Source organism: Taudactylus pleione, unplaced genomic scaffold, assembly GCF_031769625.1.
Source record: "Taudactylus pleione unplaced genomic scaffold, aTauple2 ptg000485l, whole genome shotgun sequence".
Classification (NCBI taxonomy): domain Eukaryota; kingdom Metazoa; phylum Chordata; class Amphibia; order Anura; family Myobatrachidae; genus Taudactylus; species Taudactylus pleione.
Genome location: NW_028284887.1, coordinates 2,029,619 through 2,054,426, shown reverse-complemented (window position 1 = coordinate 2,054,426; position 24,808 = coordinate 2,029,619). Strand labels below are relative to the sequence as shown.

The following is a 24,808-nucleotide window of genomic DNA, read 5'->3' as shown; positions in this document are numbered from 1 at the left end:
AGTCAATTATGGCAAGGCCTGGAATGGAACTGAGCACATTCCACCCTACCAAAAGGTAGACACTCTGGTAGACCGCGCATCACAAAGAGTAATGACATATGTCGACTGCGTAGATATCCGCACACTCGAAGTTGAAGAGTGGAGATCTTGTCTTACGCCAGAAAAATTCTCAGATTCTGAGAATCCAGCAGTGCTCCCAGATGAAGAAAACCCTGTGAGGGATGCAGGGAGGACTTTTCTGTGACGAGAAGAAGCCCCGGTTATCCTGACCTGGCGGTAAAGTACCTTGGTGATCCTGCTAAAAGTAGGAGACCGTCCAGAGAAAGGAGCATTCGGATACACTGAACAGGTGAACTGTCAGAAAATCCATAAAGCTGGTAAACCCCGGTGGAGTTGAGGACAGCCCCAAAAGGCAGAGCCCGAAACTTACAAGTGTTGCTGTGGCACAGCAAACCTGAACCCATGCTGATGAGAGGGCTCTGTATGTACCCGTAGGTACGTATCCTGAATACTCGGATATACCATAAAATCCCCAGGTTCCAAACATCGGATGATGGAGCATGGACGATTCCACCTGAGTCAAGGCACCGTTGGAATCTGATTCAGGGATTTGAGACAGAGTATAGGCAAAGGAGGACCAGTCGGTCACCGCCCCAAAAAGAAAGTAGAACAACCAGTCCCTCACTGAGATAGTGAGGTTGGCCGAAATAGCTCTGCTTACCACAAAGACTGTATAGCTTTCTGGGATTGTAAGGCCCTGATCAGTTCTGAAGAAGGGCCCGTGTAACAATGCCTGTGAGGAGGCTGCATGAGCAATGAGAGGCCGTTGAGAATCAGTACCTCACTCTGGAAATTCCCCAGATGTAGACCTGTCCCGTCAGGCTGAGGGTATATCCTCAGGTGTAGAAACAGGGTCGTCCGGAAGTCCAGGACTGCTCGGTACTGGATAAGGTGGCCCCCGTGGAGGCCGACAGCCTAGGAAAAAACAGGCCTTTAGGCTGACCCTGAGGACAAAAAGACTTAACAGAGTTAGTCCGAATGTAGTGGGAGTAGCTAAAGACGGTATCTCCCCATTAGTGATACTGCCAATGATGCAACGATCTTGTCAAGGTCAGGACCAAACAAGAACTTCCCCCTGGAAGGAGTGTGCACCTCTGCTTTCCCATAACGCAGCCATAGGGTACTGCGGCGGATACAGACGCCGCCGAAACCCTGAAAGTTAGAAGACCGGCATCCCATGAGGTAATCCCACATATGACCACTGCATATTTTGTGAGCGGCAAAAAGATATTTGAACCTCAGACGTGTTGGAGGGGAAAAACGTCACAAAAGCATCACCATGCGATGGCCATGGTAGGACGGGCAACAGGCCCTGAAAACGAGTACATTGATTTCAGGCAAAGTTACCACCTACGGATCCGTAAAATTCGTCCAGGCCGGGATGGGAGGCGTATTAATGCCTGTAACCCGATGATTAACATACAAATCCATCCCAGAAGGGGATTTCCATTACTTGTGAGGACCCTCAGGGAATGGGAAACAGGAGGCCTTTGTGACTCCTCGTATCTGGGGACAGCCAGACTCCCGCTATGAGATCCACCCGCTGGGCAGAAAACGGGAGATGTATGATACTGGTGCAGGATCGACATTCTCTATATCCAGAATGAGCCTGGCTACCAGCCCCAAAGCAGGGATAATAATACTTGAGATCGGCTCCCCCCCATGTGAGAGGGAAAGAGCCGAATATACCATCCAGTTCACGGCAGAGCCACTGGTCAGTAACCCCAGGGCGTATATCACGCCAATTAGTTATAAAACGACATCCACCAGGGTGGCCGTTGTGGTAATCCCTGAAAGGGGAATGACAGACCGATGTGGTATCGGAGGTAATTCATGTACTGTGAAAAACCCCGGCAGGGAGCGATAGTCTGTGACACAGGGGTAAATTGCAAGAAATTGCGAGATACCCAGAGTTCAAAAGGGCAGTATGGTGAAGTAACTCCAAGCGAGTGACGACAATGGGGCCCGCCCGGCGATCCTCAAAGGAGAGGATCCTGAGAAACAACGCCCTTTAAGGGGGTCGTGCAAGGGGCCCGGCACCAGATGGTGCCGCATACGAAAACCTTTCTGAGTTAAAATCCTCCGCACTAATTCCTGCAGGCTATGACTTGCAGGATAGCAATAATGGGTGCAGTATCGTGTGCAATCTCCTGGTCAGATATATCTGACTATCTTGACGGAAATATTAAGCAGCGCCATACCGGTCCTGACTGACGCTAAGATTAGCTGCAGGAACCCATTATCAGCGTACGCAACTCACAGTTCCATCTAAAATATGGCAACGTGCAGCACGCAACAGTATGTGACAAACCTCACAGATATTAACAAATATATATATGTGAGGTCTCAGAACCACCCCAGGTACACCTGTATTAGGGCAGATAAAGAAAAGGGATAGATATACACTGACAGGTGAGAGAAAAAGCAGACAGTCAGCACTAGCATAAGTCACATACAATGCAGAAAAATATATATACATACATAAGCATGACATATAATATACTGCACAATGTCGCTACATTCAACTGCCCAGATTCAGTGTCTGGGAAGGCTATAGCGCTGTGTACACTCACCCAAAATGGCCAGGTACGCAGGGGGACTGGGCTCACTGACATCCTAAGAGTTCTGCAGCACCACAGAGAGAAAATGGCCGCTGGAGACCTCAGAAGAAGCGTGGCCCGCGGAGGAAGCAGCTCAGCGACGCCAGACTGTATTATTGAAAGGCGCGCTGAGCTGAGGGGAGGAGCCGCTAGACAGGGAAGGCTTCCTCCCCTGGCTAGCAATTAACCCCCCGGGATGCCGGCTCCCGCTGCCGCTATAATCCCTGGTGGGCTGTGGACACGCGGGGTATGCCTCCATGGAGGGGGAGCCCGCCGCCACCGCTAGCGCCTCCGGTCTGTCCCCAGAGACCGGAGGCATAAGGCTGCATGTACACGCGGGTCACCGCAAGCGGTGACCACGCGACTTACCTGTCCCCGTCGATCCGGCAGCAGCCCAGGGATTCCTCCAGAGCCCGGCTAGTACAGACTCTGGGGTCCCGCTGCGATCCCCAGATCTGTACTGGCGTCGCAGCGCCGGCGGGGTGTAGGAGCGGCAGCTCAGACGTCCATTGGACAGTCTGATGCTGCCGCTCTGAAGAGTAGTAAAAAAAAAAAATAATAAAATAAAACTCTTTTAAGCTTAGAGGCTGCTAAGCAGCCCCCCTGCAGTAACGGTGACCCGACTCCGGCCGGGCACCAACTTAAACTGAGGTGCCTCTGGCTGGGGGGCGGGGTTATAGGGAGAGTGGACCCAAGTGCATCCTGGGAGCTAAAAGCTTTAACTGCGTGGTGCCCGGATTTGGTTCCCAACCTATACCCCAAGGTCAACCCTGTGGACCCCCTATGGACCCTGAAGTAGAAATGCTGCTATTGCTACTGTAGTCAATGCAGGATTATAGCTGTTTGCCACATGATTACCAGCTAAACCAAAAGTTAAATTTGCAAGCTGTAAAACAGCCCCTGTGATCTACATCCAGTAAGTTTTAGTATTTATTAATTGTCTTATATAGTGCCAGGGTTGTGCTTAAGTGGTCAATAATTAAAGAAAATGATATTAAACTAGCTGAAGTACCTGGCGTTGCACGGGTTTAAATCTTCAAGTTAAGTTTTATTACGTAATGTCCTCCAAATCCATCCAGTGGAAGGCCCAGAACGGGCTCCCCGAGTCAAAGTTCTGCCCAGCGTACATTTGGATCTCAACCCTTTAAGTATATCTTCTGGGATCCAATGTTACCACTCTGAAGTTTTAGTCCAAATCCACCCAGTGAAAGGCTCAGAACAGGCTGTCTGTGTCCAAACAGGCTCCCTGGGCCAAAGTTCTACCCAGCGTCCACCACCGGGAGATCCAACAGGAACCCTATCCCCCCCCTAAAACCTGGCCAGGATCCAACTGGACCACCTCACGTTTGTTTCATGCCAACCTGTTCAGGGGTGTCGGAATGCATAACTGGACAAACAGACCAATTAATTTTATATACATGACAATGATTTCGAAGATTACCTTTTACTGTTCAGTGTTGTTTCCAGGATTCATGTGATGGGTGCTGTACCCAGCTTTTAATTTTTTAAATGCTACCTGGCACTATCCTTCTCCAGAGGTCTGACGGCCATAATCAGAGTAGTGCTGTGCTTACGTTACTGTGACAGGTACAGTAACTGAGACCCCCTACACTATCTATAAGAGGCCAGGAGCAGTTTGGGCGGTGGGAACATTGCAGAAAAGAGTTGACAGAGTGCAGATGTGCACTGCATCTCAGGATGCATTGCTGAACACACTTGGGCAGTACCTGCAAGAATCTTTGTAATCTGTCCAGCCAGAGGTAATTTTTAGTTTCAGACAGTGCAACCCCAAAAAGTAATAAAAGTTCCTTCAAGCACACTCACTTTAAAATCCATAATATTGTTAGTGACTTCTATGAAGTCTAAGCAAAAACCATACAGGTGATATTAAAGTATAATGGTTTATTACCAAAAAGAACAATCATGATACACTAAATTTGAATGACCTAATACTTTGGTAACCAGTAATAGTTTAGCAAATTAAAACTACTACTTTCCAGTTTGTATGCCTAAGTATTAAATGGCTGCAGCTTAGAGACTTCAGCAAACAAGAGCAGTGGAAGTGAAAGCCAAGGGTTTAGCATTACATAAAGCTCATCAAAACCCTTGTCTGTCTAATGAACCTAGTGTATGTCATCTGTGACTGTTTTCCCACCACAGCCTGGAGGAAAAGTGAACTCAAGCTAGGCTCAAGAGATCATATATCCAAGTAGTGCATGTGTACACAAGCCAGCTACAGACAGCGGGGACACTGAGCCCCTCCACCAATAGGTAAAACTGCAGCAGTGTGTGAGAGAAGCAAATTTAGCATTCATTTTTATATGAAATAATCGATGGGCTGATCAGCACTAGAATACCATCACAAACACAATACAAACTTGCAGTCTTACTACTTTGTTTTCAGAAAGCATTTGCTCCATCATAAACCCAGTAGGTTTTAAGTTCTTGAAACTCGGCAGAGGTGTCGTGATTTTTATTTTCATTTATAGTTTACACAAAGTTGAGAAAAAAAAAAAAAAAAAAAGTAAGCTCGTGCCTGAAAGTTTGATTGAAATAGAAGACAGACCAAAAAAAATAAGTATACCTTAATTGTTGCATCCTCTGAAGCTGTGACCATAACACTAAACACTGGATGGAAAATGACACGAGTGACAGGACTCCGATGACCACTAAGTGCATATTTTTCAGGAGGGCGCGGTATCCACTCTTTGGGGTCTCTCTTCTGGCCAATCGGCCCCCCAGAAGTAAACTCTTCTTTTGCTTCATTTAGCTTAGATTCTAATTCCATAACCTTTAAAGGGGGTTACAAGCAAAACATAGAATTTATAAGTAAATGAGATATTCCTGCCTTCAGCTAGTTACTGAGACATCTTTGAACATTAACAGGTCACTGAGCTTTCCACCCATTGCTACCATAGAAAGTGACAAAACATGGTCAAATAAATAGTGGATATTGTAAATAACACTTCGGTTCTCTTTGCCGCTCTCTTTACGGACCAGACATCTGAGACGCTCATTAAAGAAAATACTACTAGTTGTGCAAACATTCGCTTTTATAATAAAAACCACATAACTATCACACTTGAGAAAGACAGGTTCTCAGAAATAAGACACTACCAAAACAAGAGAAAAGGTCTATATTTTGATTGGTTGCTTTCATCTATGTCATTACCTTCTTTTGTAATCTGATAACTGATGTCCATTTCTTTTCCAGCAGGCCAGCATACTTTTTATCTAGCTCTTCATTCTGAAATGTAAAATAAATGCTGACTGGGAGACCTTCACACATGGCAATAATGCTAATTAGTTTTTCATAAAGCAAAGCTTAGTGTATAAAAAAATATTTTATGCTTCAGTAACCACACTGGATCGGAGTACTTTGTAGAACTCCTAAACAGTACTTTAACCCTTTTGTGATGGACCATTCCTGGCAAGCTATCATTATTTATTACTGAAGTATAATGCTGGATACACACCTATACAATTGTCAGGCTGTTCTTTTGATATTAACCCATCCTTTCGATATCGCAAGTGTGTGTACGCACCTTCGATCATGTTATGTCAGATGAAAACCGGTTGAATTGAAGGATCACATTTTATGGGCTATCAGATTTGACAGGGCCTTATCAGACCAAAAGTGCAGTGAGCGAGCACCTTCAACAGTTCTTGCGGTTCTAACCAGCAGCAGCGACAGTCCCTGTGGGTGGTATTTTCTTTCGATATTTTAGCAGCCAGGGATCGAATGTTGCAAGTATAATTGCATAGGTATGTACCCACATATCGGCACTGTGGTTAGGTTGATCAAAACACATCGAAAGAGTGATCGCAAAAGTGTGTACTAGGCTTAATGTCAGCAGCAACATTAGAACCTCCACTTACCCTTTACAAACAATACAAATAAACAATTATTTTAAGTCTACCTACTTTAACTGTACTATTCCCATTGAAATACAGATGTGGACAGACCACCACCAGCAGCTACTGGCATTGTTTAAATTGAACACCAGACTCTCTCCTATATGAAAAAGGCTCTGTAGTCCTGTACTATGCCCAATACTAGAGCTCCAAACAGGCTTAAAGCATGGCTTGCAGCAGTCCTAGTGTATATAAGGAAGTGTGTTACTCCATTGCTGGGACAACAATGTAGTAAGGGAGCAATATAGATGTCCCCTTAATGAATTGATGCTTAGGATGCAGAGAAGGGAGATAGCTGGAACGTGGTAGGCAAATGAAAGAAACCATTTTATTGAAATGTTCATAGTTCAAAAAAAAAAAAAAAAAAATCAGACAAGATTTTTTTTTTTTTAAATCAATAGTGGACTTTGCCTTTAGATGCCTTATAGCTGCAATACTGCACAAATTACAGGGATCCAGGGCTTATCGCACAGAGCAGTTGCTCTCTGTAATGGTTTACCCATAATGCAGCACACTACTGTAAAAAAGAAAAACTTGTAGTAATCTAGTATTCTAAAAGAACAGATAAAAATTATGCTTTTATTAGCTTTTAATGCTAGTAAAAGCATGTGAACTGATATGTGGGTGGAACCTATTGGTTCTAATTTGTATATATAAAATTGAAGAGTGACCACCACATTGGCAAGCAATGAAAATTGGTTTGAACTCTGACTCCGCCCACCTGTTAGCAATGTTACTTCCAGAGTCCCAGCATAAAACAGGATTTTGGTACTTGCCGATAAATCCTTTTCTACGATTCCATAGGGGACACTGAAGTATTCATGACAGTGGGGTATAGGTGTGTGCTAACTAGGAGCTGGCACTTTCTTTAAAAACTTAGAAAGTGTGACTAGCTCCAGTGTCCCCTGTGGAATCAGAGAAAAGGATTTACCGGTAGGTACCAAAATCCCATTTTCTCTTTCATCCACTAGGGGACACTGGAGGTGCTTACGCTGGGGACGTCCCAAAGTTTTCCCAATGGGCGGGAGTGCTCTGCGGCGCCTGCAGAACTAGACGGCCAAAACGGTATGCCGAAGCAGCAAACGTACCAAATTTGTAAAACTTGATAAACGTGAGAACTGAAGACCAAATGGCCGTACGGCACAATTGTGACGTGGAGGCTCCTCTAACTGGCCGCCCATGACTCACCCACAGAACGTGTGGAATGAGCCAAAATGGACCAAGGAGGCCCACGGTCAGCACTAATATAAGGCTGATGAATAGTCAGCCGAATGCAACATGCCAAAATCTGCTTAGACGCTGGCCAACCCCTCCGAACAACAACATAGAGGGGGAAAGCCCTAACCATATCCAAGGTAGAAGAACCACCAGAGTCCTTCACCGACGACTGTACCACAAGAGGCTGATTGAAATGAAAAGCTGACACAACCCTGGTAAGGAAGGTGGTACCGTCCGGAGTTCCACCCTAGGTGGCTATAAGACAGAGCACCCAAATCTGAAAATCTACGAGCAGAAGCGAGAGTCAGGAGGAGGACAGGCTTTCAATCCTGGTGCTTAAGATCAACTTCCTCCAAAAGGTTCAAACATGGGCAACTAAAGAAACAGAAGCACCAAGTTTAGATCCCAGGGAGCTATTGGAGGTACAAAAGGGGGCTGCACACGCAAGACCTCTAGAAGAAATGAGGAATGAGGGCCAATTTCCCTTGAAAGTAAATGTAAAGGGCACAAACCTGCACCTTTAAAAGGTTCCCAGGCAAGAATCCAGACCTGTCCAAAGGAAAAGCAGAAACGAGACGAACGAAAAGTCCTAGACGGAAGACACCGACTGGAACACCATTTGAGATATAAGCACGCCAGAAGCGGTGATAATGCACAGCCGAAACTGGCGTTCTGGCGCGTATCATGGAAGGAATAACCGCAGAAAGAAAGTTTTGCTCTTTGTTGTTTCTAGGAATAACCGCATCTGGTATGCCTCTGCATCCTAGGCTATCGGTTTTAGAGCCACCCCGCGAAACGCAGTTGTGCTAAGATGGGGTGTATGAAAAGGGCCCTGCTGTAGAAGATCCGGGCGCCGAGGAAGGGGCCACGGATCATTCGACAATAGGGACCGAAGGTCCGACAATCAACTTCTCTGAAGCCAGATCGGAGCCACGAGAATTATAGAGGCAGTCTCTTGTTTATCCTTTGTAGAAGACGAGGAGGAAGCGGAATAGAAGGAAAAAGGTAAACGAAGTCGTAGATCCACGGACTTGTCAGAGCGTCTACTGCTTCCGGTTGCGGATCTCGAGATTTCGACACGTATACCGGGAGCTGACAATTCAGTCGTGACGCCATGAGGTCCACCTGAGGACCTCCCCATCGACGTATCAGCGCGATTGATGAAGCATCCATTCCCCGGGATGGACATCCTGTCGATTTAGGTAATCTGCTTCCCAGTTGTTCACACCCGGAATGAATACCGCCGACAGGATTACTGACTGGTTTCTCAGCCAACCGGAGGATCTGAGTTACTTCTCGCATAGCCATGCGACTCGAATGTTCCTCCTTGGTGGTTGATGTAAGCGACGGCAGTCGCGTTGTTGGCCTCAACTCTTACAGGACAAGCCTGTAGAAACACTATTGTCTCTATCAGAGCATTGTAAATCGCTCTGAGTTCCAACACATTTAGGGCCACGTCTGTTCTAGAGGAGACCATCTACCCTGAAAGTGGAAATCGAGGACTACTGCTTGCCATCCTCGGAGGCAGGCATCCGTGTTACGATGATCCAGTCTCCCACTCCGAATTTCTGGCCCTCTAAAAAATTGGTGGATTGCGTCCACCAGAAAAGGGCCACTCTGGTCACCGGGCTCAGACGGATCTATCGATGTAGAAGCAGATGAGACCCTGATCCCTGTGCCAACAGGTCCAGCTGAAAAGCCATCCGAACTTCAGTGCCTCAAAGGGAGCTACCATCCTTCCTAAGAGACGCAGACAAAGAAGCATTGACACCTTCCTTGTTCTGAGGACCAGCTGAACTAACAGGATATCCCTGGCCTTGTCTGTTGGAAGAAAAATCCTCTGTGATTCCGTATCCAATATCATACCCAGAAATAGAAGTTTTTGGTACGGATTGAGATTTGACTTCTTGAAGTTGACTATCCAACCGTGTTGGGTTAGAGTGTGATAGGTCAGTAAGGCATATCTAATAAAACAGATACCGATGGAGCCTTGAGCAACAGATCGTCCAAATAAGGGATTACGCGGGGAGCCGAGGATAACCCGAACGGCAATGTCTGAAACTGGCAATGATCTTAATTATGGCAAACTGCAGAAAAGCCTGATGTGGTTCCCAAATGGGAACAAGGAGATAAGCATCCTTGATATCCAGGGATAATAGGAACTCCCCTGGTTTCAAGCTCACAATGTTCACTCCTGATGACCGAAGGAGAGCGATCATGACTGACATGAGTTTGGACGATACATCTTCAGATACAGGTTTAAAGACCTAAGGCTTAGTATGGGTCTGACCGAACCATCCGGTTTGAGCACTACAAACAGGTTTGAGTAAAAACCCCATACCTCGCTAATGCTCCGGAACCGAAACTAGCACAGATGACACCACTAGAGACCAGAGAGCCTCCTGTAGAATTCGTAGTGAAGAACCGAGGTGGAGGTGGGGGCTTCGAAGTCTATTCGGTACTGTGAATCCACGGTTCTGAAGAGGTCTGGTTCCAAACCTGTTGAAATTCTTGCAAGCGGGCTTCCACCGCAGGAGACCCCAGGTGGGACGGAAGACCATCATGCCACCTGTTTCTCAACTGGTTTAGGCTCTGGTCTACGTGGAACCATGTGAGGACGACCTATAACTGTGCAGCCTTCGGTTGCATGGGAACTTTCTGGCTCTACCACGAAAGGAATGAGGTGCTCGAAAGGAATCAAACAAAGGTCCAGTATAAGGTCTTCTGGGATCCTGAAATAGCAGATGCAGATATGCGAGCACTAATCTGACTGGTCAGCCCAGCACACCACAGCCTTGTTAACCCAGGCGGTAACAAGGGTAGGTCTAAGTTGAGCTCCCGCTGCGGTATATATAGATCTTAGTGTTGTCTCCAACCCACGATCCGAAGGGTCCTTTAAAACAGTAGCTCCCGACACCGGAAGTGCTGTTTTCTTAGAGAGACGGGAACCAGACATCTATAGGAGGAGGTGTTTCCCACTTCTCCATCATGGATGATGGAAAAGGGAAGCTAGACTGAAACCTACGTGGAATTTGGAAGAACTTATCTGGCTGCATTGCTCAACAGATGCTGTCTTATAAGTACCGCGCATCGAGGAATTCTTCGACCGACTCTTCTGACTGGAGAACAGGCATTAGAGTAAGCTTTTGTGACCGTGGTTTTTTTTTTTGGTAGGAAGAGTGCAGGCACCGCTGCACCCCTTACCTGACCCAGGGTGTCTGGAGATTTGGTTAACCCAGCTATCCAGGGAGGTTAAGACCTGCGCGCCTCAGCCAACTTTGCTAAGTCTGGCATAACTCCTACCACATCAGTGGCCCATGGTGGTGTAGGAGAGTTCGTAATCGCCATCTGTGGATCCGTTGTTAGCATCACATAACGTACAGCACCTGGTATTCCCAGGCGGTCCCATCCAAGTACTAACCAGGTCTGACCCTGCTTAGCTTCCGAGATCAGACAAGATCGGGAGTGTTCAGGGTGGTGTTGCTGTAGGCTGGACACCGTGGCATGTGGCTTGGTCTGTTTGTTGTTACACTTGGAACAGACAAACAGCTTTTGAGAAGCCTTGGTTCTGTTGGACATGGTACACACAGTCACCCAGAGACACAGCATAAAACAGAAAAGACACAGACAAGATAAACAAGGCGGCTGTGGGACACAGAGGAGGAGAAACCCCCCTCCCACAGATCAGACTCCCCTGCACTTACAGCCTCTCTACCAGGATGTAATCAGGAGATGTACTTGTCCTGCAGCAGAGGAATAGCAGCAGAGGAGTCCAGTCTTCTGTGTCTCTTACACTGCAATCGTCTTGTAATGGAGATGTAGTAGGTATGAGAGAACGGCAGCCCCGCTGTTATACAGCCATTGCCGCGTAGAGGAGAGAGACCCGCGCTGCCTTTAAGCTCTGCCCCTTCTTTATGCCCTAAAGGGCTATACAAGATGTCTGGCCATTAACCTCTCCCCCACGTGCCTCACCACATGTACAGCGGGGATAGGGAGAGCAGGTGCAGCCGCGCGGTAGCCCGCTTAATTAGCTGCCCCAGTTAATCAGCGGGGAGAGAGAGCCGGGTGCCGCGCTGTAGCGCTCAGTTATCAGTCCCGCGGCTTGTAATAGCGCGGAGATAAGGAGACTCTGCATTAGCAGCCCTGCGCCACTGTAAGAGCGGGGTTCAGCGCCTTAACAGCGGGAGGAGGGAGAGCGCACTTAGTCAGCAGAGCAGGGAGCCGTCTGCATTAGCTGCCCAGCACACTAAGTTCCGTAAGAACGCTGGGCAGCGGCGGATGCGGGAGCCGGGGGTTGCGCAGGTGGTTACTCACCACGTGGTCCCCAATGGAGTCTCTCTGCAGCATTCAGCACTTCTCTTCTTCCTTGTTGAGAATGTGCTGTGGCGGTAAGGAGCTGTCAGTGCTTTTAGCATAAGCGCTGTGCACTCCTTCCTGCCTTCTATAAGGACAGGGCGCCAGGTACACGGACCCCACCTTTAGAGAGGTGGCGAAGGGTACCTAAAAGTGTTAAAAAGTTGCAAAAAAAATTAAATAACCTAAAAAAAAAATATATGTGTTGCTGGAGCACAGCAAATTGTGACCAGCTCCATGAGGCACATTTTCTAAACTGAAGGCTGATGGGGCATAGAGGGGGAGGAGCTTCACACTTCTAAATTAATTAAAGTGCCGGCTCCAGTTATCCACGCCTCTATACCCCAGCGTAAGCACCTCCAGTGTCCCCTAGTGGATGAAAGAGAAATCCTATTTTCACCTTCATTCACTAGGTGACACTGGAGTATTCATGACAGTGTGGACGTCTCAAAGCTCCCATAAAGGGCAGGAGAGCGATGAGAACAGCATGACCATATTGCAAGGCAGAGGTCGCGAACGTGTCAAATCGGTAAAACCGGACAAAGGTATACCAACCGGAGCAAGTGGCCACCCGGCAAAGTTGATCCATGGAAACATTGCAAGCAGTCGCCCACGAGGGACCCACCAAGCGTGTGGAACGCACTGTAACGGAAGCCGGTGGCTCCATAGGAGGCCACATAGGCCTGTCTGATGTCAGAAGGATCAAGCGTGCAAGTCTGCTTGGAAGCCCGCCAACCAGGACTAGCGGCATCATACCGGACAAACTGAGTCCGATTTCCGTAGAGATGCGGTCCTATCCACCTAGATCCTAAGGCTCTAACGACGTATCTGGATGCTGGCAAGTCCTCTGGAAGAACCGGCACCACAATAGACTGGTGTATGTGGAACGCAGAGACCACCATCCGCGTACGAAGTTCAGCCCTATCCGCATGGAAGTACGGAGGACGACAGGAGAGAGCCCCGAGCTCAGACACACACACACGCCTTGCCGAAGCCAGAGCGAGGACAAGTACCACCTTCCATGAGAGGTACTTAAACACGAGAGTCTTTAAACTGTTCAAACAGAAAAGACTCCAAGAATGAGAGGACGAGATCCAGGTCCCATGGAGCCATGGGAGGGACAAAGGGTGGCTGTAAACGGATAACCCCCTGCAGAAAAGTCTGAACATCTGGGAGTAAAGTCAGTTTCTTCTGGAAAAAGACAGACAGTGCTGAGACCTGAACCTTCAGGGATCCAAGACGTAGGCCCGCTGAGAAGCCTGCCTGCAGGAAAAGTAGGAGTCTGGACAACTTGAAAGTTGTAGTAGGCGATCCCCACCATTCACACCAGGTCACATAAGCCTTCCAAATAATGTGTTAGTGTCTGGAAGTAACTTCCTTACGGGCCTGGAGCATGGTAGGGATCAGTTGATGGGATCCCCTTCCGCCGTAGGATTGACCTTTCAACAGCCACACCGTCAAACATAGCCACCTTAAGTCTGGATAGACGAAAGGACCCTGCTGCAAGACCAAGATCTTCGAGGCCAATCTGGAGCGACTAACAGAACCGTGGCTTTTTCCCTCTTGATGCGTTGCAGAAGCCAAGGCAGAAGAGGAAATGGCGAAATCAAAATAGTCAAATCGGAAACACCAGGTTGTTGAGTGCGTCCACTGGCACAGCCTCTGGATCTCTTGCCAGAGCAGTACAGAGGCAGTTGACGATTGTGTCTGGACACCATGAGGTCGACTTGCGGTAGGCCCCACCTTTGAACAAATTGTGGAAACACCTAGGGATGGAGCGCCCACTTCCCGGGGTGCACGTCCTGACGACTGAGGAAGTCTGCCTCCCAATTGTCCACACGTGGAATAAATATTGCTGAAATTGCCACGGTGTATTCCTGTGCCCAGAGTAGAATATGGCTTACCTGTCATTGCCACCTGACTTCTGGTCCCGCCTTGCCATACGCCACCCCGTGGTGTTGTCAGACTGGACTTGGGCGGCTTGACCCCGAGATCAAGGTGATGCACTAGCTGAAGAGCATAGAACTCTTCCCATAATTCTATCATGTTTAAGGGCAGTATCGCTTCCTGTGGAGTCCAGCAGCCCAGGAAGTGGTTCTCCAGAGTCATTGCCCCCCACCCTATCAGGATAGCGTTTGTGGTGAGGAGAATCCAATCCCACACTCTGAACCTCTTGCCCTCCAACAGGTGAACTGAATTCAGCCACCAAAGAAGAGATATCAGAGTTCTGGGGGCCAGCTTCACGCGCTGGTGAAGGAATAGGTGGGTTCCCGACCTTTGAGAGAGGAGGTAAGGCTGAAAAGGCCTGGAGTGGAAACGGCTGTATGGGATGGCCTCCAAAGCCGCAACCATCCTCCAGAGTAGCCAGAGCAGCTGAGGGGAGATAAGTAGACTTACCCCCAGTAGCCTGGGAAATCCACTTGTGCAGTTCGGGCCCAAACAGGATGTCACGCATGAATGGTAGGGCTTCCACCGCCCTCTTTCATTCTGCATCAGCTTGCCACTGTCGCAGCCAAAGAGCTCTGCGAGCCAATACAGCTAATGCATAAGTCCTAGAAGCGGGATTACATAACTCTTTAGACGTCTCCCCGAGATAGGCGGCCAACTGCCCAATCTGTTCTGCTATAGGAATAAAGATACTCAGCGGGGAGTTCTGCCCGCAGACCCTCAGATAGTTGTTTTGCCAGGCTTCAACTGCCTTGTTGAGCCAGAAGCCCACCAGCGCAGGGTGTAGAATCACGCCCGCTGCTGTGTATATGGACATTAGACTGTTTTCCAATTTCAACTTCCTGTCCAAAGCCTCCATTAAAGGAGGTGGCCCCTGGAACCGGCAGAACAATCTTCTTGGACAGACGAGACACTGGAGGGATCTACCGTAGTGGGAGTCTCGCATAGCTTCCTGCAGGGAAAGGGTAGGCAGACAAAAGCAGACAGGATACCTGGAATCTTTTAATCCATGTGTTTCAAAGCCATGGCCAGGATAGAATCCAGGTCCTCTGATACTGGAAAGGAGGCAGCCAGTCGTAGCTTTTTTCCAAAGACAGACAGCCGTGCAGAAACTTGGTCCGCTTCCTCCACGTTTAATACCTGGCTTATTGCTAAAATGAACCCCTCTATACCCTAGGACACAAGTTCCAGCTCCTCCAGAGTCCTGCGGAAATTCACCCTCCTCTAGTGGGGGCATATCCTCATCCTCCGACTGCAGGACTGAGGGCAACAGCCTCTTCTTGGAGACCTGTGGTGAAGGCCCCACAGAGGCATGGGACGGGGGCTTTGGCTTTAGTGAGCCCCTCCACCGACTTTGCTAGGGACCGAGCACAGGCCAGTTCGTGGTCTGAGAGGAGGGCAATCTCCTGAAATCTGAAAACCTCTCTATCTTTACGAAAGGCTTCCAGTTCTGCAGATAGGTGTGACATAACAGTTGTGAATTGCGCCGTCCAAGCTGGTGGTTCCTGCGCCTGTGGTGATCTTTGAGCCTGTTGCTCTCCATCACAATTCTCACACAACAGGAAGCTAGATGTTTGTCTGTGTAAACTTTTCTGCACATTTTGTGCAAGTAAAGGTCTTGTGAAGCCTTCGAGCCCTTTCCAGCCATGGTACACAACATGGTACACAACACTGACACACAAAATACAGTAGCATAGTGGACAGTGTTAGGGTAAAGACAGATGTGCAGAGAGGCAGGAGAGAAGGGCAGAGAAGGAGGAGAATCACACCCGCCCTAAGAGCGCTGTTAGCGGTGCTAAAACGCTAGGCACAGTTAAATCCAGTAACTAAAGTGAACCCCCACTGAATGCACAAATCCTGGGTAGGCTGTCTCAGCAGCTATTGTTGTAATGGCCGCCATGTGACTGCTTACAGGAAGCGCCGGGGCAGCTGGTAGTAGACTCCCAGAGAAACTCAGGCCCCCCTGCTACGGCGCGGGCTTTTAACCATTAAATATGGTGCCAGTGGACTGCTGCTGTGGCTCCTAATGCAAAACCGCCATTTGTTTGTGCCTGGCAACCGTGCTAATCGGGGAGCCAGGCTATACTCAGACTGCCGAGGATGGCCAGTGGCGGTGTGACCGCAATTCATGCAGCAGTGTCCGGTACCACCCCATGTGTGAACCGCAAACAGTTGCAATAGGGACCTCCCCGACAGCTCCATCGTCGCAGATAGGCAGGGGCAGCCAGCCTGTTATGTCCTCAATGCTTGCTGTAGTCTATACAAAACTGAAATATGTCCTGAGGAGAAGCCCAAAGTATGACCACCTCCCTTGGGTACAATACTAAGACTGGCTTGTAGGGGGGTGGTGGGGGGGGGGGTATAGAGGGGGGTAGGGGCTAGTCACACTTTCTAAATTTAAAGTGCCAGCTCCCAGTTAGGTTACCCCACTGTCATGAATACTCCTCCAGGGTCCCCTAGTGGATGAAGGAGAAACACACAACTACAGTCTCCACACACTACTGTTATTTCCCATACCTACACACCTTAACTCTGATAACCACCCAACATTATCCACAACCAAAAATGTAAAAGAATGTAGCAAAAAGGAAAAAAGAAAAATAGGGATGCACAGGCAACATACAGAAAGAAAATAAGTAGATGATAAAATGTGAGGAGGTCCTATAAAAAGGACCTCCTCACATTTATTATCATTACAACAGTAATGATGATACATAAAGAAAATCAAATGAGTGAGGGCAGAGGTGAATAGAGAGGAGTAAACTGATAGTGTGTGTGTGAGTGTGAGAGAGTGTGTGAGAGTGAGTGAGTGAGTGAGTGTGTATTAACACCTGGTAACCCTATAGACCCATGGTCAGGAACAGCAGCAGCATCTTTTGGACAACATCTGTACCAGCTACTCATTATCACTACAGGCTGATGCAAGAGGGGTTAAGGGGGGGGGCTCCTTTGGTCAATGGTGCATCATTTACTGTACACCTCACTGACCAATGCAGATTACAATCACATTTGATATGTTCAGTGCCATTTACCCCAATCGCCAGTCAAAAGATAGAAAATACAGCTATCCTTGCTCATCTAGCCTCGATATGCCTGGCGTGAGTGAGCCACCAGCTCCCATACAACTACTGGCGTCAGACGTCTTGTTTTTGCCGCAAACGTGAAAAAGTCTCAGTGCGATGTGACCAGGATGCACCAGGAGACTGTTCGTTCATATGATACGTGACACATCTGTGTGCGACTCAGTTTGTAAACAGACCTTGCCGTGGAAAGAAGCTGCGGCAGCTGCATCGTAGAGCTGTGCATGCCGACTCAGAGATAGATAGATAGATATATAGATATATACATTCTCTTTCTATCTATCTCTCTCAGTCCCACGAGGGTCAGCACTCACTTTAAGCAGCAGACTAACAACACCTGGGGTGGCCATTCAATGGTGCTCTACATTGCCAAACAAACAAAGAACGCTCTTCAGGCTTCAAGAAATTATTTAAAAAGATGGCAGGTGTCCTGACATCTTTTAGCCTAACATGATGTGAATATTAAAGTAGGTTTTTGAAAAAAATTTTGAAGCCTGAAGAGAAGCCCTGGTGAGTGCTTTCTTTTTTCTCTATCAAATCAATCGGCAAAGTATTCTGGTGCACCCTAGTCGCATCACATTGCAACTTGGATGCATTTGCAACTAAAGAAAGAGGCAAAAAAGACGCCTGGTGTTAGCAGAGTCTCAGGGGACCAGGAGCGCCGATGAGGCACAACTGCAGCACAGATGAGTGAGGACATATTTGTAAACCACAAAGCAGTTTAGAGCATTACTGACGCATCTTAGCAGAAAAAGAATCCGCACATTTAGGCAAGAGGGACAAGGTTTTTCCCCATCTCCTTACAACAGGGCTCGACAAATCCCGGGCGCCAGGCCGCCACGGCGACTATGATTTTACTCCTGGCGACCGGGATTCCAAGTTCCCCCAGCCACCGCCACAGGGAAGCTCCTGCCGGGTGCCCGCTGAAATGTTACTGGCGGACGCCCGACTCCCCGCAGTGGCAGCCAGAGCTCACTCCTGAGCTCCGGCGTACGGCTCCCCCCACGGGCATTATGGGAGAGACGTCATGACGTATTTTCCATAGTTCCGAAGAGCGGCAGACGGCAGCAGACGGAGATTCGTGGTTTAAGGCACACTTAGAGGGGGCTTAGTCCTGGGGGTCACTATTAAGAGGTGGCTTTGTACTGGGGGGGGGCACTATTGCAGGGGGCTTACTACAAGGGGCACTATTTCAGAGGACTTACTACAAGGGGCACTACTTCAAGGGGCACTACTTCAAGGGGCTTACTACAGGGGGCACTATTACAGGGAGCTTACTACTAGGTTGTGGGGCACTGAAAGTGCATGTGTGGTGGTCTATACATGCTTTCATATATTTTGGTAATGGACGATGGTCTGGCTCCTAAACTTTTAAGATGGCTCCTAGATTTTACAAAAATTTGTCGAGCCCTGCCTTACAATGAATGTGTGCAGCCAAACACAGTGGTTTTGAAAAATCATATTGCAAAGTGTCTTCGTGTCTTTAAAGATTTGGAAATATTTTTAGCAATAGGGGATTGTAGATTGAGGTTTTAATCCTTCGACACAATCAAAATTTGAATATTGCCAAGAAAGTTACAATTAATACATGCTACAAGCAATGTATATCATATTACAATGAAGACGTTCAACTTACCATATCTAGCTCTGCCTCCTTTTTAAAAACAGAGTAAGCCTCTTCATAGCCATTGGAACGAAGATAGTCTGCTATCGCTCGATTTCTGAAAAGTGCAAAATAAATCATATTAGAAATGGGAAAACGTCCAAAAATTATACTTGTGTACAGGTTTTTTTTTTTTCTTTTTAATCTTGAAACTAGCTTGAGACACCCTGAGACAGATTTACCGCTGGTATGATAAAACTAGAGATACAGATAATCGATTAAGGAAACAATTTGTTCAAAATTATATTAAGCAATTAAACTAATATATGTGTGCTCCATTAATTCAGTCACACAGTTATGATGGATAACTTCTGGAAATTGGACAGTTATACTATTTGTTTTAGTTTTATTGGACGGAAGTTAAAAATGACAAGCCATGAAGTTTACACAACATATATTACATGATGTAACCATTAAAGCAACAGATCAGGAAAACTTAAATGGATATCAAGATATAGTGCAGCAACACTTGTCTAGAAAATAACCATTTCTGACTGAGACCTGAAAAGGTGGTTACAGACAATGGAAATTTCATAATTAGTAACGCTGGGTACACACTTGACAGAGCGGCTGATTTGGTAAGCTATATACACTAAAGCTGCATACACGTAAAGATTTTCTGTCCAACCTAGTTGGATGGTTGGACAGAAAATCTTTACGTGTGTATGCAGCTTAACAATTTGATAGCTTGATATGTCTGGCCAGACACCACAACTGGGCAGGCATTTAAATTTGCCTGCCCAGCTGTGATGTTAATGCTGGCAATTCCTGCGGACAGTGAACAAGCGGCCGGTGGGCCGCCCGTAGACACCTGCAGATGTATTAATATATCTGAGATTTATCGGCATCAGATGTGTTACAGTGTCGACCTGATATGTATGACAGTCGTTCAAAGTCATATCTGGTGTACACACCAGCCGATGCACTAGCAATATATCACTAGTTGTCCAAACGAACCGAGCGCTCGATTCAGACCCGCTCGCTAGATGCTCCCAGCGTATGCTAATTCAGCTAAGGGACAGCAAGGCAGGCGATCGCACGGCAAGGCATAAGCAAGCCCCCTATGTCTCGGCGTGCGATCGCTTTGTGTATGCAGACGCCCACTTGCGCAAGTGATCTCCACTTGAGGTTGACCATACCCTACCGCAAGCACTTCAGTAAAAAAACAGCCAGGTGACGTGTACTATGACGCTGCCTGCTAATTATGCACGCTTCTGAAACAGCATTAAGACGCTCAGGCACACCTGCGTTCGCACCTCCACTCCCCATCTTTTAATGGTCAGCCCATGTCACCACCCACAAACTGCTTCTCCTGACACTCACTCTGCTGGGCTGTCTATGCACAGCGAGCGAATGCTTCCTGATCTCTCGCACTGGTTCGCGCACAGCGATGCATACACATAATGCGAAAATAGTCTGGCTACAAGTGAACGCTTCCTAGCGAGCGGGTCTGAATCAGGTCCTATATACCAACAAGTGTGTACCCAGCTTAAGTTCTTGTTACTAAATTGGCTAATCACTGAACCGTGAGTGAGGTCTTAAATTAAGCTGTGTAGAAAGGTCTAGCTGCAGCATCAGTGTCCAGTTCGAACACATGTATAATGGAATAAGCTAGACACTTTTAGAATTACACATATATGTGTGTGTGTGTGTGTGTATATATATATATATATATATACACACACACACACACACACACATATACATATATACACACATACATACATATACATACACACACACAGTTAACCCTTATAACACGCTTACACTGGTTCAGCTGCACCAATTAGGTGGACCTTTGCTAGTAGAGGACCTTAAAATAGAAAAAAAGAGTGGGTACCTTTGGGGCACTACAACTTTGAATATTAATTGAATAGGAGAAATTTCCAACACTTAGGGGGATTTATTGCAATATTAGCTATCGGTCAATTAATATTGATAGTTGTAGCGCACCAAAAGGTACCATCTATCTATCTACTAGGCTGTTTCAGTGGGGCGCCCTGCCCTATTTCTGAAGGACAGAAAGCACCCTGCAATCCAGCGCAGCGCCCCCACTGAAACAGCCTGCAGGTTCTGTCCTCTACCTGCGGGCCGCAGTGTCCCGCAGGTGGGGAAAACTGCAGAGCAGCGGTCACCGACTATAAATGGATGCCGAGCGCATCCATCCCTTTTTGTCACTCTTGGGGCGGGCCCCAATCGCTGTGGTCACTGAATGGATGCTGGGAGCATGCGGCCAGCATCCTTTCACCGGCGGTGACTGTTTTCCCCACCTGCGGGACACTGCGGGGTGTCACGCCGGAGGGCAGAGTGCTTTCTGCCCTTTAAAAATAGGGCAGGGCGCGGCGCCCCGCTGAAACAGCCTAGTAGGAATGCACACTATATACACACACACACACACTATTGACCAACTCAACTCTGCAAACTATGGGCCTGATTCGGCTCGGATCGCAATTGCATAATCGCACACAATGCAGCTGCGAAAATATGCATCCGTAATACCTCACAATCCTGTGTATACTTCGGTGACATCTAAGCACATCGGCCAGTCACAAACAATTACAGCAAGTCTGACTCATTGCAGAAATATCAAGTCTCGTCACACGTAGTGAGTCCTCAAGCTGCGTAGGCAATCGCAGTGGCTAATTTATGCACGTCCAAGCAACTACGTTCAAGCGGACAGTCACGCTGGCGTTTCTGCAACCACTCCCCTGTCAACAACCCCCAAAAGGCTGCTATTCAATTGGTTTTTGGTGCCAATAGCTCAGATCTAAAATGACAAGAGCAATTCATTTATTTGCACATCCAGCCGAGCGCTGGTCAGTATTCTTGCACAGAAAACGCATGGCATTAGCAGCATAAAGCTGCTTCTGCAAAGCAAAATGCCAGCTAAGGTACGCAAAGCCGGGCGCACTTCAGTTAAGGCGCCCAAAAGCCCAACTTTGGGCAGATTTCGGCTCACTCCTCAGGAGTGTACAAGAAGAAATCCGCGATAAGCGATGGGTGTCCAAAATAAATCGATCACAATTATAGACAAGGGGTGGGGAACATTATTTCTGCCGAGGGCCATTTTGATATATATATATATATCATTTGTGGGCCTGGTGCAGGACACATCCCCTCCATGTAAGGTCACAGGGACGGGGCCACAATCACCAGTGACTACAGCAATCCCTGGAGCATCCTGAGGATGCTCTGGGTAGCTGTAAGGGCAGCGGTGTGACTGTCTATTGCGTTTTAAGGATACTCCAGGCAGCACTGCTGCATAGATTCTGGCTGCAGGGGGCCATTCTAGGCACCCTGCTAGCCAGGTGAGGCTAGTAGAAAAATGCTCCAAGGGCCAGATCAAACGGTTCTGCGGGCATTATACGGCCCCCGGGCTTGAGGTTCCCCATCCCTGCTATAGACTGTAGCTATGGGCTCTATAACCAAATATATATCTATAGGTCACACTAGTTGATTTATCCACCACTATTCCAAACACACACACCCACACTTCAAATATCACCAGCACAGAACTGTAATAACTAAAGAACTCTGTCCTCAGGAAACACAACATTACTTGGTTATGGCAATAGCAGGGTAATCACTTTTACAGTTGTGTCATTGAAGGTCAAAAAAAAACAAAAAACCCTGTCCCAATCCAAAAACCACATCTGTTGAAGTTTCTTTAAAACAAATACTTATTCATGCTAAATAACCATTTTAGAGAAAAAAAAAAAAAAAAAACATTATGCAGGCATATACACAAACTTATTACATAACAGGTTGACTGCAAATTCCAGTAAGCATTTTTATAGTCTTTTAAATTCAATGTCAATGGACAATTATGGTCCCAAGCAAGATAAGCAGGCTCGACAGGATCCACTTTACAGGAAGAGGTACAAGATCAAAGATCACAGCAGGTACAGACCAACCCATCACCTACAGATCACATGGTCTATCTAAGCTTCTGAAAAGACTAAGGCTGGGTACACATTAGACAATATCTAACGATTTGGCCGATTCAGACACATCGGATTGACAAATAGTTAAAAATGTGTAGTGTGTATGCACTACATTGTGTAATGCGCGCACCCGTGGGGTAGTCAGCCTCATCGCCTGATCTTATGTGCAGCATGTAAGATCAGGAGATGTGGCTGACCATCCCATGCAATGCTACGCGGGGAGCCAGCATATCGGGCGGTTGGGCACCGGTTCGCCAGATATGTCAGCCAGTCGGCGCTGTGATAGTCTGCCACATCGATGGGTACACAGTTTAGTGAGTACCCAGCTTAAGAATGTCCATGCATAGTGTATATGGGAAGATTACTGGGGGGGGGGGGGGGGGGTACATAAAACAGTATTACAGCTCAGTTACAAATGGCCGTTTATCCAGAAGTACATGAACCACAGGGCACTTAAGATAAGGGGTGGCCAAGGTAAATAAGATTATAAATAAATGTGTTGGTAACCCTCTCGGCAGCAGCTTCCCCATCCACTCTGTGCAGGTCTGGTGTAGGTCGTCTTGGGGCAGGCTGAGCAGACACTATGGTTTATCTGTACTTTGTGTAATATGGCATGATGTGATGTGTACATGATGGGTGTTCACTTGTTCCAAACCATTCTGGGAGAACTTTGATACCCACAGAAGAGGAGAATAAAGCCATTCTATTTTTAAATAAGTTTTCTTAAATGAAGACACTTTTGCAATACACTATGTTGCTGTCAGACATCTGGACAAAAATGCATATATGCAGCATGTTCTGATAATATCTAGCAAATCCAGTTCAGAATAGATGAAAAATGTACCATCACAAACTACTGAATTATTTATTAGAGAATGTTATCTTGTGTCATTGTCCTTATGGTTCCCTAAAGGCACCATTGTGGAAATGTGGAAAAAGATGTGGTCTTGTGTTTGGAGATATATCCAACTCATTTAGAACATGTACATAAACTGTAGCAATAACAAATATAATGGTGCATTAGTGTTCACTCTAGCTCTGGCGGCAGACAGAGGGCGCGCGAAAAGGTGCCGTAGTCATTGAAAAGGGGGGCGTGTCTATAAGACGCATCCCCTTTTCATCTCTTGGGGGCGGGCCCAGCAACTACGGACACGCCAGGCAGCCCCCAAACACAGGCAACAGGTAGAAGAGAGGCCGGGCGCATGCGCCCAGCGTCTATTCACCGGCGGTGACCAGGTCACCGCGCATTTCCCAACCCTCGGGACACTGCGACCCGCAGGTGAAGACAGCATCTGCAGGCTGTCTTAGCGGGGCGCTGCACGGTGAGGGCAGGGCGGTTTTTGCCCTCCAGAAGGAGGACAGGGCGCAGCGCCCCGCTAACAGCTTAGTGGGAACACTAGTGCATACACGGTCAGATTTTCTGTCAGATCTGAATGACGATTGTAATAATCGTTCATATCTGAAAGAAAATCTGACATGTGTGACTGCAACGGTGAACGATGAACGATGCGCGCTCCCGTTTGTCAGCTAACAATATCTGACATTGATGTGTTTGTAGCCAGATTTGGACGATTCCATTCATTTAATACTGTCTGAAATCGTTCATCCGACATATCTGACAGTTTGTATGTACCATAATTACATTTACAATCAGCTTCCAATTACATAAACATTCTAAGCAGGCAAGGCACCTTCAGAAGACTTGTCCATTTAAATAGTGAAAAGAGTTGTAAAAACTAAAATAATCCTTAAAAAATAAATAGAAAGTGTTTTGCTTTGTTTTAACAAAACTGCATAAAATGGATGGAAGAAAAAAAAAAATCTAAATCTAAAAAGGGATTAATCATAGCTAGTTAAAGCATTTTTTGGGGGGGAAAAAAAATAAAAATAAATTACTGATGATGTTTGCTTTGCTCACTGCTCCAGGGAAAGCATTTCTAAAACCACATTGGTGCCACATGATTAAAATAGGATAGCTGGAGGCTTATTAATCAGACTGGATATTTGTTATGTATGAGTTATACATAC

The 24,808-nt window shown here is 47.1% G+C and overlaps 1 protein-coding gene and 1 pseudogene across 1 annotated transcript in view; both read right to left on the bottom strand.

The window, feature by feature from the left end:
* Positions 1-24,808, bottom strand: part of PAFAH1B1 (platelet activating factor acetylhydrolase 1b regulatory subunit 1) — a 97,234-nt gene that overhangs the window by 24,495 nt on the left and 47,931 nt on the right. The window contains exons 3-5 of the mRNA XM_088449468.1: positions 18,810-18,894; positions 5,833-5,907; positions 5,245-5,451 (exon numbers count right to left, since the gene is read on the bottom strand). Coding sequence (XP_088305594.1) covers positions 5,245-5,451; positions 5,833-5,907; positions 18,810-18,894 — 367 coding nt within the window. The remainder of the gene's footprint in view (positions 1-5,244; positions 5,452-5,832; positions 5,908-18,809; positions 18,895-24,808) is intronic.
* Positions 11,168-11,284, bottom strand: LOC148502708 (5S ribosomal RNA; annotated as a pseudogene).